At 51.5% G+C, this 19,394-nt stretch overlaps 1 protein-coding gene across 5 annotated transcripts in view; it reads right to left on the bottom strand.

Moving 5' to 3' along the window:
• ABR (ABR activator of RhoGEF and GTPase) overlaps nt 1-19,394 on the bottom strand; it is a 169,920-nt gene that overhangs the window by 111,516 nt on the left and 39,010 nt on the right. Inside the window, exon 1 of one of the 5 annotated variants that reach the window (XM_038758750.1) lies at nt 13,044-13,139. The exons of 2 other annotated variants lie outside the window; for them this stretch is intronic. In XM_038758750.1, the coding sequence (XP_038614678.1) occupies nt 13,044-13,104 (61 nt within the window). In that variant the 5' untranslated portion in view covers nt 13,105-13,139. Of the gene's footprint in view, nt 1-3,864; nt 3,946-11,631; nt 11,656-13,043; nt 13,140-19,394 lie in introns of those variants that run through there. 2 more of the 5 variants (XM_038758753.1, XM_038758752.1) reach the window with 2 other exon arrangements.

Genomic DNA, 19,394 nt, shown 5'->3' with positions numbered 1-19,394 from the left:
TCACCTCTGACCTGATTCGGCCCGGGAACCCATTCCCCCTCCCAGACACCAGGAGGAACAACAGGCTGATGTTTCTGAGTGGGGAGAGCGACACCGCGGTGAGGACGCAGCACCGAGGCGGCGAGCCACAGGCACCCGGCGCTCAAACCTACTGCTCACAGATTCAGAAAACATCCCGGCCACAGCTTGGGAGGGTGTAGAGTCACAGGAGATGGTGCTGCCGTTCTCACAGAGCCACGGGGTGGGTGACTCCCACTGGGTGGGTGCGACACTGCACCACCTCGAGACAAGAGATTGGCCAGGGGAAGCTGGAAGTTAGGGGCGGGGGGGCAAAAAGAGTGAGAGGAAGCCAAGAATTCCCATCCAGCAGATAGAGAGTTCTGCTGAAAGTACAGGCGGCCTTCCAGGTTGGCCTGGGGCCTGCAGGGCAGAGTCTGGAAAAGGAAGAGGGAACTGGAAAACCTGGAAACCACAGAATCCTCACCTTGTAGGATTAGGTACCTCATGACCTCATTTTACCCCAAAGACGATAAACAACGTGGCCTAGTGGAAACAGCAAGGGTCTGGGACTCAGAAGGACCTGGGTTCTAATCCCCACTCTGCCACTTATCTGCTGTATGACCTTGGGCAAGTCACCTAAATTTTCTGTGCCTTAATCCTCTCATCTGCAAAACGGGAATTAAGACTGTCAACCCCATGTGGGACAGGGACTGTGTCCAACCTGATTAGCCTGTATCTACCCCAGGGCTTAGTACAGTGCCTGGCACATAATAAGCACTTAAATACCATAAAAAAGCCAAAAGGTTTTGCTAAATAAGGATCCCAAGCCCCTACTGCTGTCCATCTCCCAGAGACCCTAGAGGCCCCAGAAGGACACCAGAGGCCAAGCACTCTGCAGTTGGGGGTCGGGGGAGAGCGGCGTGTGCCTCTCCTGTCCTGAGGAGACCTCAGGTTCTGGCTAGCGAGGAAAAGGGCCTGTCGCATTTCGCAGCCCAAGAGCTCCCCTTTTCTCCCTCCCCAGCTGCTGTGTGGGATTTCACTTCAGTCATTCACAGAAGTTGCTATTTTTACTCCAAAGCGTTCTTCATCTTGCAGCAAAGGTGCCGGGGAAATGTGAATTTCTTTTACCTTCTGCAGGACAAGCATGTCACTCTCTCTAGGGCCTCTGTAGGGGTCAGGGGACCAAGAGGAGACCTCAGGAATGGGGTTTCCTTTCCAGAGAGGGTCTAGCCATGGGACCTGGCTCGCAGGAACGGATCGGGCTCCAGGAAGGGAGGCTCGTCAGCTCTTCCACCCAGATTTGGTTCTCTCTCTGTTCCAGCTTGCTCAGGTCCGCACCATTCAAAGCCAATCAGCCATCCCGGGGTGGACCACCCAACCCTGCCTCAGTCTGGAAGTGGTTTGAGTGTCATGATGCAGGGGGCAGATCGTTGCCCCAGTCAAGACAGAGAGGGCTCCTTCTGCCTTGCATTGCACTCCCAGTCCCCAGTCAGGATAGAAAAGCAACAGCAAGAAACACACCAGCACAAGCACAAAAAGGAAATCGAGGGACAGTTCATTAAGGGGAAAGAATGTGTCTACTAACTTTGTTACACTCTACTCTCCCAAGCCCTTAGTACAGTCCTCTGAACACAGTAAGCACTCAATAAATACCACTGATTGACTGAAAACACTGTTAGATCATAGCTATTACCCCTCTACCCCAAGCAATTAGTACAGTGATCTACACACTAAGCGCTAAATAATACAATTGACTGACTCCCGATGCCCGCCTACAGTCAAATTCTGGCCAATCACAGCCTTTACAGCTTTCCCCACTCTGCTCTGGCTCCCACTCTAACCTGCTCTCCCAAGGGCTCTCTGTGCTCCATCTCTTCCATGAGAAGCAGCATGGCTTCTCATGCATAAGCTCTGCACATGCCTGGAGCTTATTACAGTGCTCTGCACAAAGCCCCAGAGCTCAATATATACCATCGATGATGCCCACTGTGTGGTCTTGAGCAAGTCATTTGAATTCTCTGTGCCTTAGTTTCCTCATCGGTAAAATGGGGATTCATTGCCCGTGCTCCCTCCTGCTCAGACTGTGCATCCCATATGGGACAGGGACCGTGTCCAACCTGATTATCTTGCATCTACCTTAGTGCTTACGGCACAGTAAGTGCTTAATTCCACAGTCATAATTATTATTCCACTCCTCTCTTCATCCTCTTCTGTCTCTGATTCTTTCACCCCAGTCTCTGTGCGTACATCTTCCTCCTTTCCCACTCCCTCCAAAGAACATCCTTCGACATGTCCACCCCAGTGCCCAACAGCACAGCTCATCCCCAAAAGCCGGTTCCCACCTGATTCAATCAATCAATCGTATTTACTTGGTGCAGGATACCTTACTAAGTGCTTAGGAGAGTACATCAGAGTGGGTAGACACATTCCCTAACCACAATGAGCCTACAGTCCCGAGGGAGAGACAGACATTAATAAATATAAATTGTAGACATGTATGTAAGTGCTGTGGGGCTGAGGGTGGAGTGAATACCAAGTGCCCAGAGGGTACAGATCCAAGTACAAGTGCCAAGAGCTCTTTGGCTCTTACCACCTGTTTGCCTTTGACGACTATGACATCAGGACTCGGAAATCTCAGTTTCGCCTTTGTCCCCAGGTCCTAGGATGCCTCATAGTTGGATTATTTCGGGGGGACAGTCCCCTTCTATTGGGGTCAGGAGGTGGAGTGCAATGAAAGCAAGTCTGGGTCAGGGACTGGCAAGGATCCCAATCTGCCTGGTGTGCCCACCATCTGAGGGGCCCGGGGACAGGCGCCTCACACGGCATTTGCCCGTGGCTGGGTGGGGCAACAGCTGCTTTCATTAACCCTCTCAATGATGCGGGAGAAAATGATCTGCCAAACGTTCCACCCCATTAACCTCCAGACCCCCTATGGCTAGGAGGAGAGGCTCTTGGAATCCCAACCCCGCTTGCAAAGAAGAAGCCCTCGTGCCCGCGCGCACACACTCACAGTTACGCCGTGGCCCAAAGTCACAAAGCTCATCCCCACTAACCTCTGCTTTGGGCAGGCGGTGGTCAGGGAGAAAAGCTGGGGGCATCCCTGCTGCTCAAGCATGAAGGATCAAGCAGCAGGGAACATATCAACCAACTCTGTTATATTGTACTCTCCCGGGCGCTTAGTTCATTGCTCTGCACACAGTGGGCATTCAATAAAAACCACTGACTGACTGAACAATTCTGAGTGATAAAGACCTAGGTAGCGTTGCAGGGAGAAGGGGGTCGGGATTGGAGGGACCTGAGGGCTTGGCAAAATCCTCACTTGCAGTCTACGGAGCCCAGCCCACAAGACCCAGCCTCCAAAGAGCAATATCCAGGCTAGCTGAGGGCTTACAGGGACTACAGGAGAACTGGAAGAAGGAACCATCCCAAGTCCCATCCGCTGAGCAAGCAAGCCTTCACCTCCCTCTCCCCTCCATCCTTTCCAAGGACAAAGAACCCCAGCTGAGCCAAAGGGTCAAAAATTTGGGGAGCCCGGGGCCTTCAAGCCAGGGGTGAGCTCTCACCGACCCTGCTGGTTGTCCTAGGTCGAGTGTGGCCCAGTGGACACAGCACGGGCCTAGGGGTCTGAAGGACCTGGGTTCTAATCCCGGCTCCGCCGGTTGTCTGCAGTTTGACCTTGGACAAGTCACTTCACTTCTCCGGGCCTCAGTTACCTCATCTATAAATGGGGGTCAAGAATGTGAGTCCCATGTGGGACATGGACTGTGTCCAACCCGATTTGCTTCTGTCTACCCCAGCGCTTAGTACAGTGCCTGGCACATAGTAAATGCTGAACAAGTACCATAAAATAAAATAAAAACTCACCCCTGGAGCTCTAACTGGCCACAGTCCAGTTGTGGGTGGGTTCTAGAGATGGGCCGGAGTAGGGAGGGGAAGAGACAGACCTCTCCTCTCCCTCTCCGCTGTTCTCCGGCTTTCCCTCAGAGAGAGGGAGCTGATGGGGCCCCCCTTCCCCGGAGAAAGAGGTGGGCGGGAAAGGGTGTGCAAGTCGTTGAGGTGAGGCAGCTGTCACCCAATCACTTCCCACCTGCACAGAGGTGGAGGAGGTAGAAGCCCTGATGACTCAGGCCAGCAGCAGCATTTAGCTCAAATGAAAAGAGCTGATTTGAGACTTCTGAGGTCCTATGGCCAGGCCAAGCTCCTCCAGTCCCACGTTCTCCTAGAAGGGTCCTCTCTCTCTGATTTATTCTGGAGATAGAGGCCAACAAACAGGGAAGGGAGAGAGGGCAGACTTCACACTATGGGGGTGGAAAATGCAGCTCGGTTACTCGCTCATCTTTGGAGCAGAGGGGGTGGGGAGGGAGAGCGGGGCGGCTGCTGATGCGTCAGGAAAGGCGGCTTGGAGAACAGACGGAGGCTTGTGATAGAAACGCCTCGAGGGAACATATAGAATCCCTGCTTGTTTCTTTCAGAGAGCCACCAGCTCGACCGCACCCATCCAAGGCTGATGGACCCAAACACCCCAAGGGCTCAGTGGGGGAGAGGAGAGGCTCCCCGGGTCTCGGGGGGGCCCCCAGGACAGGAGAAGGGAGGCAGCTCTTTAGAAAGGGGAACATCGTTCTCAGTTTCATCTCCCTGCTCTAGCCTGAACCACAACAGTTTTCCCCTTAGCTGTTGTTTCATTCCCCGCCACCTGGCAACCACAGGCCCCTGGCCCAGTCCCTCGGCTGGCCCTCCAGAGCTGGCTGGGGGTGTGGTGAGAAGGGGCATGAGGGACTGGGGGAATCCCTGGGGGCTCTGGGAAAATGTCCAGCCACAGCTTTGAGTGCTGCCTGCATGGCATTCATCGATATGTTCCGCGGAAAAGAAGTCCAACCCCGGTGGCAGTGGTTTCCACCCACCCACCCAGGCTTCCCTGCTTCTCAGCAGCATTGTGTGGTCAGTGGCCATGGCCAACTGCCCTTATTGAAGGCCACTGGCACCCTTTTTCTTGTGACCCCTCTCAACTGCCAAGTGAAGTTCTGAGGCTGAAAACACCCCAAAGCCAGCTCTTCCATCACTCCTCCCCTCAGAACTGCAATGTCCCCCGCCTTTCCTGTCCTGGGTCCCTCCCACGCTGCTCCGGTCAGCCCCCTGGCACAAAAAGGCCTCAACTCTCCCTCCTCCAAAAGGTCAGCACCCCCCCGCCCCCGACAAATCCCATCCGGGTAAGGTGAGGTGGGAGTTTGAGTGACTGGCTAGCATGAGACCAGAGGCTTCCTAAAGGAGATGCTACTGCACTCTTCACTTCCCTTATGTTAACCGGCCAACATTCTCCCACCTCTGACCTGCTGTGCACCCTCCTTTACCCTGCTGGGAACTTCCTCCTCCTTCAAATCCCCCAAACCATAAGCTTCTCCATCTAGAGGGTACTTCTCTGAGTCACCTCCCGCCGCAGAAGAAATTCCCTCATTCCATCCCGGTCACACGGCCCCATCATTCAATCGTATTTATTGAGCGCTTACTGTGTGCAGAGCACTGTACTAAGCGCTTGGGAAGTACAAGTTGGCAACACATAGAGACGGTATGTCTCAGCCACCTTAGTCTCAGTCATAGTATTTACTACATGCTTACTCTGCAGGGCACTGTTCTAAGCCCTAGGAAGGAGTTATATAAATAGAAATGTCACAGACCTGTTCCTTAAGGGGACATATGCACCCCTTTTTGTTTATCCAGTTGTTTACTTGGGTTTTTATCATCTGTACTTGTACTCTTACTCTTTTACCTACTGAATATTTGGCAATTTGTGTCCGCTTGTCTTCCCCACTAGGCGGCAAGTTCCTCGAGGGCCAGGACCATGATCTTAATTCAGTCGTTTACTCTCGAGCACCAAGTCCAGTGCTCTGCACCCAAAAAACACCAGTGTTGCTGGTGACAGTGTACCAACAGGGGACAGGGCACAGGGAAGCCCTAAGAAAAGCCAGAGTCAAAGGCTCCTTCCTTTCTCGGTAGTCTCTCCTCTCCCCTACTGCAAGGGATGTGATGCGGCACCTTCACACGTCAACAGGCTCAACAAAATCTTTTCCCTGTGAGATGAGAGAGGTCCGCAGGTGAGGCTTTCGTCACCTCAGCGTGGGTGATCTTACAGATATCGCGGCCTGTACACTGCTCTCCCTGCAATCCCTCTTCCAAAGCTAGGCCTTCTGCACCCTTGAAGTCACCCAGGTAGCACCCTTCACTGCTCTAACGCCAACGTACTCACTGTGCCTCGTTCTCTTCTCTTCTCCCTCACCACCAATCCCTTGCTCTCAACCTCCCTCCCCTTACATATCTGACAGGTTAATGCTCTCCCCATCTTCAAAGCCCAACTAAAACCACATCTCCAAGAAGCTTTCCCTCACTAATCTCTCATCTTCCCTTCTGCATCACGTAGGCACTTGGGTCTGTACCCCTTGAAGACTTTGATACTTACTCTTCCGCCACCTCCACGGCACTTATGTACATACCCCTAGTCTCTATTCTTTCCCCCTCTGTATTTTACGTCTGCCTCTCCACTGAAGAGTAAGCTTCTTGAGGGCAGGGATTGTCTCTACCAACTCGTGTACTCTCCCAAGAATTTGGTACAGTGTTCTCTGCTCACAGTAACACTTGATAAATACCATCGACTGACTAATTGGGGATCGCTGAGGGCAGCTTCAGAGCCCAATCTCTAACATCCTTATGCTGCGGTTCACAGCCCTATGGGAAAGGAGGCCTTGAAGGTGGCACACGGCTAGATAGATGTGACAACAACTGGCAAGGGAACAGAGTTAGAGGCCATAGTGCTGCCCAGGCTGGGGGCTTACTTCTCTGGCTGCTTCACCTCTGGCTAGCTGTAAGACAGGTGGACGACACATGGAAAGATGTCACACAGGCATTTTAGGTCCCAACCACCCTACCTCATTAAGCTCTGGGATATAGCACCCCGAGGGCAAGGTTGAGGGAAGCCCAGGCCAGCTAATAGGATCCTCATTCGGATAGCCGTAAAGGTAATCAAGGCCCTATTCTTTCCTCACTGCTCTACCCAAGCGCCAGTGAGCAGGGGAATCAGAGCCCAGAGTGGGATTACCTATGCTGGGACAGGTGGGAAGCACAACCAGCTTGCTGCTCCTGGACCTGGAGTCCCCCTCGGAGCACTTCCAGGGCAGGGAGTTGTCCCTTTCCCCCCACATCACCCCTCCGTCCTCACCCTCTACAACAGGTAGACACTAACATACAAGAGGGACACTAACACCACTTGAAAGGGAGTTGGGTAGGCAGGAACAATCCCCTTTCCCCCCAAACAGGCCCTTCAGTTTCTTCAGGAAAACAAACTGGGTCACCCACCCCAAGGGCTTTTCCCTGCCCCAAGGCTTCCAGGAGCTCCCCTACTGCCTGGAAGCTGGCCCCACTCCCACTCCCTTCCAAAGGACCAATAAATCTGCATTTGGCCTTGATCCTCCAGCTGAGCAGGAAACAACCCAACAAGGTTGAGGGAGGAAGAGGGCGGGAGTGGGTCTGAAGGTTAAAGCCTCTGGCACAGAGAGTCCATGGGCCAGACTTGGGTGAGGCGGGGAGGGAGGAGATTACACCAGCTGCTCTGGGCAACCATTGCCTCTCCCAAGGGCTCTGTCCCACAGACAGGAGGGAAGCAAGAGGGGGAGAGAGAGAGTGTGGGAGAAAAGGAGAGAGATAATCCTGTCTCTTCTTTAATTCCCAAATTAACTCTGCTTTTCTTTGAAGTTCATGAGTAAGCCTCACCTCCCCCATTTATACTGCCCAAACTGCAGTTCCCCCCTTATTTCAGACCTAGGGCTTGCAATCTGGTTAGCCTCCAGCCCATGCTGGGAGACACTGCCACTCCCAAGGAGAATACCCACCTCTCTGTCCACAAGCTCAGGACCCCAAGAGAGCTGACAAACATGGTGGCATGGCCCTGAGAAATGCCGAGAGCAGGAACGGCAAGTTATTCCTTATGAGGCTCAGAAGCAAATGGAGCCAAATCAAAACTCCCAGAACTTCCAGCCCTAAAGGCAGCTTAAGCCTAAAGAGCTGGTCTCACTGGTATCAGTCCTCACTGAGGGGGAAACCAGGAATGCCCAAGGCTAAAGCTCTCACAATGGCAAGCCTGCACTTTAGCCCAGCACAATGGTAAGGACCGATCCTGAGCCTCCTCTGTTTCCAGCAGCCGGAAGAGGCTTCCGGAGAGCAGGTGAGCAGAGTAATGGTGGCGGCTGGACTAGCAAAGTTCCTTACTTGTCCTAAGCCTTCGGGATCAGCATGGAAGCCTTCCCTCAGTTACCTCCTCTGTAAAATGGGGATTAAGACTACGAGCCCCATGTGGGACAGGAACTGTGTCCAAACTCATTACCTTGTATCTACCCCAGCACTGAGAACAGGGCTTGATACATAGTAAGTGCTTAACAAATACCATTATCATTATTATTATTTCCTGATTCCTCTCCCCACATTTGCTCCTTCAGCACCTGTGATACATAGTAAGTGCTTAACAAATACCATTATCATTATTATTATTCCGATTATTTTCTCCTCTCCCCACATTTGCTCCTTCAGCACCTGTGATACATAGTAAGTGCTTAACAAATACCATTATCATTATTATTATTCCCTGATTATTTTCTCCTCTCCCCACATTTGCTCCTTCAGCACCTGTGTGTCACCCAAGCACCTGAGTACTCACCTCCTCTCTCCATTTGCATCCTCCCCCTGACTCACACAAACACCCATCTCCAACCAGACACATATTCTTTACGTAGAATTTATTTTACTGTCTGTCTTCCTGGCTAAATTGAAAGCTCCTCGATAACAGGGATCATGTCTGCTAGCCATTGTCCTCTCCCAAGCACACAGTACAGTGTTCTGCACACAGGTGTTCATTAAATAATCTTGAATGATTGATAGTGGCAGCCACAGCCAACCCCCCACCACCCGCAGAAAAATCCGCATGTTCAAGCGAGCTGCAGCAGCTCTGACTCCTTAACTAGCGGGTGGGCACCTGACAGGCGATGATCTAACCAGGGTGAGTGGGTAGAGGCAGGAAATGCCAAGAAGTTTTCATTCACTCTCCCATTACCGCCTCCTTTCCCAAGAAAGTAGGGCTGATCCAATCTCCAAGCATGAGCTCATCTACATGTGTTTCACCTCTGGCTCTCTAACATTAACGATGGTGACAATGACCTGAACAGTTCTACGACACCGTTCTTCTTCAGAGCCCTTCACAAACGTTAACTGATTAATCTGCACGACGCCCCTGAGATACATTATGGGTCTCCGATTTACTGAAGAACATGCCCAGGGAAGGTGCCGTGTCTTGCCCCCCGCAACAGTTGGGATGCGACACTGAAGTGGACCGTCTTCCCTGTTTGTCTCCCTCCCACCCCTGGCCTTCGGAAGACACCTGGAAAACCCCTGCCCACTTCTAGCCTTCACCATCCCTGAGCTGAAGCTGTCAGTCGGAGCTCTGGTTTGTGGCTGACCTGAGGACAGCCAAGCACTGGGGTGGGGATAAAGGGCCTGTCTCTGAAGGTTGGGACCTAAGGCTCCTGAGAGTAATTTTGGTTCTCAGAGATGGCCCATCCAGGCCCAGAGGAGGCAGAAACAGGTTGCTCTGATGCCAAAACATCACAGGGAAATAAGAAGAGGAAAGGGCTGGACAATAAAACTGGGGAGAGAAGGCAGGCCTTGGGTGTTGCCAAGAGCACATTTCTGAAGCAGACCCTGCCCAGACAGTCCAGCTCAGACCCACTCATTATACCACAACCAAGTCTTTGCCCAATGAGTTTTTCCCAGAGAATGACCCGTCATCCCCGCCACCAAAGCCCAACCATTTGAACCCCCATCCCCCAGCTACCCTGAGAAAGGAGGAGGGCAGGGCCGCCTTCCAGCCCCAACCCAGAATGGCCTCTTCTCACCAACCCCACCCACCCCGGACAGAAGAGAGTGTGATTCAGTCTCACTCCTCACACTCTGTTTCTAGCACCCCAGAAGGCTCAAGGTGGCCAGCTCAGAGGTGAGAAGAGAAACCCACGATACCACGGACTGACATCCTGGGAGGAAAGATTCCGGGAAATTCAGGAGAAGCTCCGTCTCCACAGCCACTTTTTGGGCACTGGTTCTAGCTGCTAATGCCTCTGAGAAACACAGGGAGGATCGGGTCAGAAGGCAGGGCACTCCTCTTTTCAGACTGCATTAAACCAATGGGGACAGAGCTGGAAGGTCAGTTACCACAGAAGCAAAAAATGTCTCCTGAGGTCCAGGCAGGTATCCTCATTTGGTAAGAATGCAGGGCTTTAAACTATGGAGGGTGAACATCAGCCTCTAGACTGTAAGCTTGCTGTGGGCAGAGAATGTGTCTGTTATATTGAACTCTCCTGAGCACTGAGTACACTGCTCCGCACACAGTAAGCGCTCAGTATGATCGACTGACATGGCCATCCAGCTAACATGCGAGAACACCAAAGCCCTCAAGCACTGGCCCACTGGCCAAAAGGGTGGCACCAGTGGGTGCGCTTTGGTCCCATGATCTGAGGGGCTCTCATCCCACAATGGGCTCTCCTGGTCCCCCCAGGAATTCTGACCGGTTAGACACCATGACAAACCAGTTACAGGAGTTGTGACCCAGCAGAAGCAATGTGGCCTAGTGGATAGGACACAGGCATGGGAGTCCTCTATACTGTAAATTAGCTGTTGGCAGGGACTAGGTCCAATGTATTGTATTCTCCCAAGCGCTTAGTACAGTGCTCTGAACACACAAAGTGCTCAATAAGTACGACAATGAATAATTCCAGCTCTGCCACTTCTCTGCTGAGTGGCCTTGGGCAAGTCGTTTGACTTCTCTATGCCTCAGGTACCTCACCTTTAAAATGGGGGTTAAGACTGTGAGCCCTGTGTGGGACAGGGACCGTGTCCAGCTTGATTAGCTTGTATCTACCCAGTGCTCAGAACAGTGCCTGCCGCTCATTAAGCACTTAACAAATACCACAATGATTATTATTATCACATCTAACCACACCTGAGTGCTGCTCAATTTCTCCCCAGGTGCGGGCGGAAGGCGGGGGGCGACGGGACGGGAGACACGGAACTCCAGACTCTCTGGGGCATTCTTTGGTTATCAGCATTTTCCCCACAAATCTCCCCTCACTGCCCAGGACCCCTTTGTGGTGGGTTTTGGGCTTTTGGCAGGCTGAATTCCTCTGGATAAAAACCTTGTAAGCAAACCAATTCACGGGAGCCTGAGTGACTTCCACTGGGAGCCACAGAACTGAGCTGCCAGGCAAATGACAGCCCATGTTATTTGTTTTAATTTCGGCTCTTGTCAAGAGGAAACTTCATGGCCAGCAGCCCAAATATGATGCCATAGCAACTCTCCAAGAAGCGGCGCAAAGAGCTAGGATGGCAGAGTGAAGCTGCCCTCCAACAGACCCTTTTTAGATGAGAACCCTCATCTTCAACACTCCCCAACGGCCTCCCCCCAACTGGACCCGGCTCTCCCAACTCCCCTGGGTCTCAAATTATTCAAGGCAAGGCACGGGGGCCCAAATCACCCCCAAACAGATTTAACTAGTGAGTAGCCTCCTCAGGGTGCCAGATGAGGGCTCGAGACGTCTGTCTTACCTGCCAGAGTCCCTTCCACAGCTTCCTTTTCTTAATGTAACTCTGGAGGCTTCCTTCCAGCCAAGCTTGACCTCAAGCACCGAGACAATCTCCCCAGCAAAAACATGAGGATAAAGCCCTGCCTCTAGGCACATGTCCTCCTCCCTAAAAACGTGCAGGGCCTCAGCGATGCAGAGACCATTGGCGATGGCCCTCTACAAAGGATGCATTACCCAAAATTCAGGGGCACGACCGAATCGTTGCATTCTCGTTTGCCACAGGGCAGCTAAGGCTTCGGGAGCCAACCACGTCTGGGCTCGAGAGATGGGTGCCTTCTTTTCTATCCAAAGACACATTCCCACTGTAGTGGGGCTCTGTCCTTCGTCCGGTGCCCCAAGTCCTCGGCCGCAATTGGAGAGAGCAGCCAGAGCAGATGGTCCAAAGGTCTGGCACAGGATGAGAGCTCTGGAAGCTCCGCCGTGCCCCTTTGATGTTCAAAAGGTGCAGCAGAACAACGAGGCGGGGGAGCTGAGGTTAGGAATGGGATTTCATGACCCGCAGGGGCCTGGGCTTAGGAATCAGGAAGGGTGGGAGATCAATATCCTGGCCCCAGTCCACGATCACTGAGACCCACAGGCTTAGTCGGGAGACTCCTTAATGCTCACTCCTGCCAGGGAGACACAGCCCACAAACCCACCTACGGTCGCGGTCTCACACACACACACAAACACACCCCCATTCTCTCCCTCGCTGCCCCTGGCAAACGCTGAGGTGATAATATGGTCCAGTGACCCAGGGTGCAGAACTGCTCACCTGTTCCCTAGCCCAGAGCACGGAAGGGAGAGGTCTGGAGGAGGAGGTGAGAATGCCAGGTGGGAGAGGGAAGAAGATGGGTACCAGAAGTGCTAAAGATGGAGGGGGCTCGGCCCCTTCCCTGCACCAAGTCACTAAGGGAGGAGGATATTTGGGGAGGTGGCCGGGGGTCCATGGAGGGACAGGCAAGAATGAGGCACAGTGAGGAGGTTAGCGGTGGCAGAGGAGAGGAGGGTGCGGGCTGGGCTGGAGAAGGAGAGGAGGGAGGTGAGGTAGAAGGGGGTGAGGGGATGGACAGCCTGGAAGCCGAGGGTGAGGTGGCTCTATACCTGGCAGGGACACCGAGTGACACCAATAGATAAAGATTAGGGGTTTGGACACTGAGTGACCCCAATAGATAAAGATTAGGGGTTTGGACACCGAGTGACCCCAATAGATAAAGATTAGGGGTTTTCCGGCTCCCAAACCTCCTCGTTGGCCCGGCCTCGGGGGTGCTGGGGGGTGGTCCCCCGGGGTCGGCTCACCCAACAGGTGTGCGGTTCGGGGCGGGGCGAGGGACCCCCCCCCTCCCATCCCCTTGGAGACCCCCCGGTTTGTCCGGCCCCCGGCCCGGCACGTACTGCTGTAGAGGGTGTCGATCCAGGAGAGGCGCGGCAGGCCGCGGTGACTGAGGGGCTCCATCGGCTCCGGTCCGGCGGCGGCGGCGGTGGCCGGTGGTCGGTGGTCGGTCGGAGGGGAAAGCCCACACTCATTAGCCAACAAAGGAGGGGATGGGGATGGGGATGGGGCGGAGCGGGAGGCTGGGCCCTGGACGCCGGGGCTGCGGACAAACCGCAGCTCGCCCGGGAACAGGCAACTTCCGCGGGGCTGCGCGGCGCTGCGCGGCGCTCGGGGGGCGGGCCGGGGCCGGACGCCAATCGCAGCCGGGAACGGCCCCCAAGGCTCATTCATTCGTTCATTCATTCATTCATTCATTCGTACTCATGGAGCGCTTACTGTGTGCACACACCGCCGGACTAAGCCCTTGGGAAGTCGGCAACATCTAGAGACGGTCCCTACCCGCCAGCGGGCTCCCAGGCTAGAAGGGGGAGACGGACAACAAACATATAAACCAAATAAAATAAAGAGAATAGATAGGTGCAAGTAAAATAGAGTAAAGCATCAATCAAGCAATCGCATTTATTGAGCGCTTACTGTGTGCAGAGCACTGGACCAAGCGCTTGGGAAGTACAAGTTGGCAACATATAGAGACGGTCCCTACCCGACAGCAGGCTCACAGTCTAGAAGGGGGAGACGGACGACAAAACCAAACATATAAAGAGAATAAATATGTGCAAGTAAAATGGAGTAATGCATCAATCAATCATATTTATTGAGCGCTTACTGTGTGCAGAGCACTGTACAAAGCGCTTGGGAAGTACAAGTTGGCAACATATAGAGACGGTCCCTACCCGACAGCGGGCTCACAGTCTAAAAGGGGGAGACGGACAACAAAACCAAACATATAAACCAAATTAAAGAGAATAAATATGTGCAAGTAAAATAGAGTAATGCATCAATCAATTAATCGTATTTATTGAGTGCTTACTGTGTGCAGAGCACTGTACTAAGCGCTTGGGAAGTACAAGTTGGCAACATATAGAGACGGTCCCTACCCGACAGCAGGCTCACAGTCTAGAAGGGGGAGACGGACAACAAAACCAAACATATTAACAAAATTAAATAAATAGAATAGATATGTACGAACAGATATACATACATACAGGTGCTGTGGGGAGGGGAAGGAGGTAAGGCGTGGGGGATGGGGAGGGGGAGTGGAAGGAGGGGGCTCAGTGTGGGAAGGCCTCCTGGAGGAGGTGAGCTCTCAGTAGGGCTTTGAAGGGAGGAAGAGAAGTGAGCACTTACTGTGTGCGGAGCACTGGACTAAGCACTTGGCAAGTCCAAGCTCCCCATCCCCCCCGCCTTACCTCCTTCCCCTCCCCACGGCACCTGGATATATGTATATATGTTTGCACAGATTTATTACTCTATTTTACTTGTCCATATTTATTCTATTTATTTCAATTTGTTAATATGTTTTGTTTTGTTGTCTGTCTCCCCCTTCTAGACTGTGAGCCCGCTGTTGGGTAGGGACCGTCTCTATATGTTGCTAACTTGTACTTCCCAAGCGCTTAGCACAGTCCTCTGCACACAGTAAGCGTTCAATAAATACGATTGAATGAATGAATGAATGAACATATAGGGTCCCCCGGCTGCCGCGGAGACCCTTCTGGACTGTGGGCCTGTTGTTGGGTAGGGACCGTCTCTATCTGTTGCCAACTTGGACTTCCCAAGCGCTTAGTCCAGTGCTCTGCACACAGTAAGCGCTCCATAAATACTATTGAATGAATGAATGAATGAATGAATGAATGAATGAGATGCCCGGCCTGGTGCAGGGCAGTCCCGACTGCGGGGCGCCCTCCAAAACGGCTGGCACTGAAGGCTCCTGGCTCACCCCTTCGCATCCCTCAAATACCCACCTCCAAGTGCTCGGCAGCCCAGGCCAGTGGGCAGCCCCTTCCCCGGAGCTGGGCATGGGGCGGCCCTCCCCCTGCCCTCTCAAACGAAATCAGCCTGCACGGATGGTGGCCTGTTATTCTATTAAGCGGCTACTTTGTGTCAAGCACTATTCTAAGCGCTGGGGAGATACAAGTTAATTAGGTCGGCCACGATCCCTGCCCCAGTGGGGGCTCACGGTCTAAGAGTACCTCAATCAAACTGGCATCTATTAATAGCGCTTACTGTGTGCAAAGCTCTGTACGAAGCACAACGCAACAGAGTTGGGAGACACAATCCCTGCCTACAAGGAGTTCGGTCTGAAGTCTGATTTATTAATTGCGGTATCTGTTAAGCGCTTACTATGTGCCAAGCACTGTGCTAAGCGCTGGGGTGGATATGAGCAAATTGGGTTGGGCCCAGCCCCTGACCCATGTATTTATTTATTTATTTTACTTGTACATATCTGTTCTATTTATTTTATTTTGTTAGTATGGTTTGGTTTTGTTGTCTGTCTCCCCCTTTTAGACTGTGAGCCCACTGTTGGGTAGGGACTGTCTCTATATGTTGCCAATTTGTACTTCCCAAGCGCTTAGTACAGTGCTCTGCATATAGTAAGTGCTCAATAAATACAATTGATGATGATGATGTAGGGCTCACAGTCCCAATACCCATTTTACAGATGAGGGAACTGAAGCACAGAGAAGTGAAGTGACTTGCCCAAGATCACACAGCTGACATGTGGCGAAGCGGAGATTAAAACCCAGGACCTTCCGCCTCCCAGGCATGTGTTCTATCCGCTTGTTTTGGAAAGATGTTCAGAGCTAGCAATTCACCATCTTCCTTGGTGAGGTTCCAGTCTTTGGCAGACTTTCTACCAGGTCTACCCCAACTCTTTCTTGTTGCAATTTATGTCCTCTTGTGCAGTCCTCAGGTTGGGTCTGAGCCCTCATAGAACCCCTTCAGCGATCTGAAGGCGGTGGTTCGGAAACCCTCAGGCTGCTGGTCTCCAGCCATCTTCTCACATTTTAGTCGGAGGCACAATGAGGAGGTGCCAATGAAGAGGAGGTCATTCAACTTCTCTGTGCCTCAGTTTCTTCATATGTAAAATGGGGACAAAATGCCTGTTCTCTCTCCCAACCTCTTCGACTGTCAACTCCATGTGGGACAGGGACTAATTACTCTGTGCTTGGTTCACAGTAAGAGTTTACTTGTTATCCACCTAAGTGCTTTCTGCCTAGGCAGTGAGGCACAAACATACTCTGCAAGCTCCTTAGCCCACAAGTAGCTTCTGAACTAGACTTGAGCAGGTGTGCTGGTTTACCTTTAGTCTCAAGTTAGTGACTGGGGAAATAAGGCTAGGCAGGGTGAAGGCCTCCCCCTCCAGGAAGCTTTCCCTGCTCCACTTTCCAGCCGACACCAACCCAACTGCTGAGCCGAAGCTCGAGCTGCTGGGGAATAATAATAATAAATAATAATAATAATAATAATAATATTTGTTAAGCGCTTACTATGTGCAAAGCACTGTTCTAAGCACTGGAGAAGTTAAGTGACTTGCCCAAAGTCACACAGCTGACAAGTGGCGGAGCTGGGATTTGAACCCATGACCTCTGACTCCAAAGCCTGGGCTCTTTCCACTGAGCCACGCTGCTTCTCAGCGTGGGGAAGAGCACCAGGCTGAGAGTCAGAAACCTGTGTACTAATCCCAGCTCCACCACTTACCTGTTCTGTGACCTTGGACACGTCACTTCACTTTTCTGTAACTGCCTCACCTGCAAAATGGAGAGTCAATACCTGTTCTCCCTCCTAGTTACACTGTGAGCCCCACGTGGGACCTGATTATCCTGTATCTACCCCACTTAGTTGAGTGCCGACATGGAGTAAATGCTTAACAAATACCACAATTATTATTATCACTCATAATAATAAAACCCTCTCCAGCTCCCCAGTTTGAGAAACACTACCTGCACTAGATGTGTTCTGCAGCTTTCTAGAAACTTCCTGATAGCCTCCCTGGATCCAAAAGGTGCTATACATGCCCCTGGGGTCAAACAGATAAGTGCTCAACTGGCATGATGGATGATTTTACAACAGGGAGCCTGAGACAGCCGCTCTGGGCTCCAAACAGCTTGCCTACCCTCCGGGCTCAGGGAGAGGCTTTACTAGCCACTTGCCTGCCAGTACCAGTGGGTTGCTAACTTCTCTACCCAGCCTGAACTTACTCAGAGGAGCAGGGGACCCAGCAAGCACAATGGAAATCCTCTCCAGCCAGCTGGGGTGTTGGCAGGAAATGGGATGGGAGGAGGTCCAGTCCACTGAAATGATGGACCTGCCTTCTCCAGCCCGGGAAGGAGGAGGGAAACGGAGCTGGGCCCTGTCCTCTCCAGCCCCAGAAGGAAAAGGGAAGCAGCACAGGTGTCCCTCCCCCATCCACCTTCCGCAAGTAGATGCTAAGTAAATGCCTCCTCCCTGTCTCTCGGTCTCCCTTCCCAAAGCAGCTCTCCTGAATTCCCCAGTCACCAGCCAGTCACCCTAGAGATTTCTCCATGGTGTAAAAGAGAGCATGGAGGCCTATGTGTTCTCACTCCAAATCAAGGGTCATCAGTAGGGCACAGCCTCTACAAGGTGGTAAGCAGGCCACCAGTGTTCTAGAATATAATTCAGATGTAATCGCTATACAACCATTACAATGAAAAAATTCCATCTGCCTGCCTTCCCTTCCCCACAGCACCTGTATATATGTTTGTACATATTTATTACTCTATTTATTTTACTTGCACATATCTATTCTCTTTATTTTACTTTGTTAGTATGTTTGGTTTTGTTCTCTGTCTCCCCCTTTTAGACTGTGAGCCCACTGTTGGGTAGGGACTGTCTCTATATGTTGCCAACTTGTACTTCCCAAGCGCTTAGTACAGTGCTCTGCACACAGTAAGCGCTCAATAAATACGATTGATGATGATGATGATAGACCAGGTAATCCCCTTTCAAGAAAAATTCCAAGTGATTTTATTATTACTCTTCTTGTTAATTCTTCATTTTTTCGTCATTCACCTATTCATTACCTATTCACCTACCGGAGCAGATCCCTGCACTGGGGGCTTGGGAGAGTACAATAAGGATAAGACCCCGGTTCCTGATCTTGAGGAGTTTACAACCCAATGAGGGAGACAGGCAGACAAAAACTGTACACATGAAGGAAAAAAGTAATAATAATAACAATAATAATGGTATTGGTTAAGCGCTTACTGTGTGCCAGGCACTATTCGAAGTGTTGTGGTAGATACAAATTAATCACACTGGACACTGATAATAGCAAGAATATGAAAATAGTAATTTGCTATATTTGTGTAGCGCTTTATTTTTCCACACCACTTTCCAATCTATTTCATTCTTACAATATCCATGTGAGGTAGAGAGAAGAAGACATTATCTCCAATTTACGGACAAGAAACCGAGATCCTGAAAGGCTGAGAATGAAAAGCAGCATGGCCTAATGGACAGAGCACTGGCCTGAGAGTCTGAAGGACCTGTTTTCTAATCCCCACTCTGCCACTTCCTTGCTGGGTGACCTTGGGCAAGTCACTTAACTTCGCTATGCCCCAGGTTCTTTATCTGTAAAATGGGGATCCAATGCCTGTTCTCCCTCCCTCTTGGACTGTGAACACCAGGTGGGACAAGGACTGTGTTGGATGGACCTGATTGTCTTGTATCTATCCCACTGTTTAGAACAGGGCTTGGCACAGAGTAATAATGACAATAATAATAATAATAATAATAACGCTATTTGTTAAGCACTTTATCAAGCACTGTTCAAAGCGCTACGGTAGGTCCAAATTAATCAGGTTGGACACAGTCTAAGTACGACAGAGAACAGGAGATCAGTAAGCACCTAAAAACCAATTACTATGAATGCACGGGAAGTAGTGTCAGGAGAGGATGCAGGGGATGGAGGTGGCTAGCTCCCCAGTTTGTGTACTATTACTGCTCAGAGTAATGATGTCATTTGTTAAGTGCCTTTTTTTTGTACAACACTCTGTCCTGAGTGCTGAGGAGAGGAACAAGGGCTAGATCAAACTTAGTCACTGGCCACAAGCTCACAATCCAAAAGGGAGGGAAGAGCTGATGATAGCACTTAGAACAGTGCTTGGCACATAGTAAGCACTTAAATACCAAATATCATAATAATTATTATTATTATTATTAGGGGAAAAGGGATAAATTCGGCAGCAGAAATGAACTGCTGGAGAGAAAAGTCCACAGGCCCCTCATCACTCAGCTGCCCACAAATCTAGCCTCACTCCCCCTTGCTTAAAACTCTCTGGACCCCCAGTTTAAGAAACCCAAACCTGGCCCAGAAGAGGTCTTGCAAGGATGGGGAGCTAGAAGGATGAGAGACAGTGAGAAAATCAAAAAGAACCGGAGGAGGCTGGCGG

The sequence above is a fragment of the Tachyglossus aculeatus genome, chromosome 17 (genome assembly GCF_015852505.1).
Source record: "Tachyglossus aculeatus isolate mTacAcu1 chromosome 17, mTacAcu1.pri, whole genome shotgun sequence".
In the NCBI taxonomy this organism is placed as follows: Eukaryota; Metazoa; Chordata; class Mammalia; order Monotremata; family Tachyglossidae; genus Tachyglossus; species Tachyglossus aculeatus.
The sequence above is the reverse complement of the archived record's forward strand: the minus strand, read 5'-3'. Positions and strand labels throughout refer to the sequence as shown.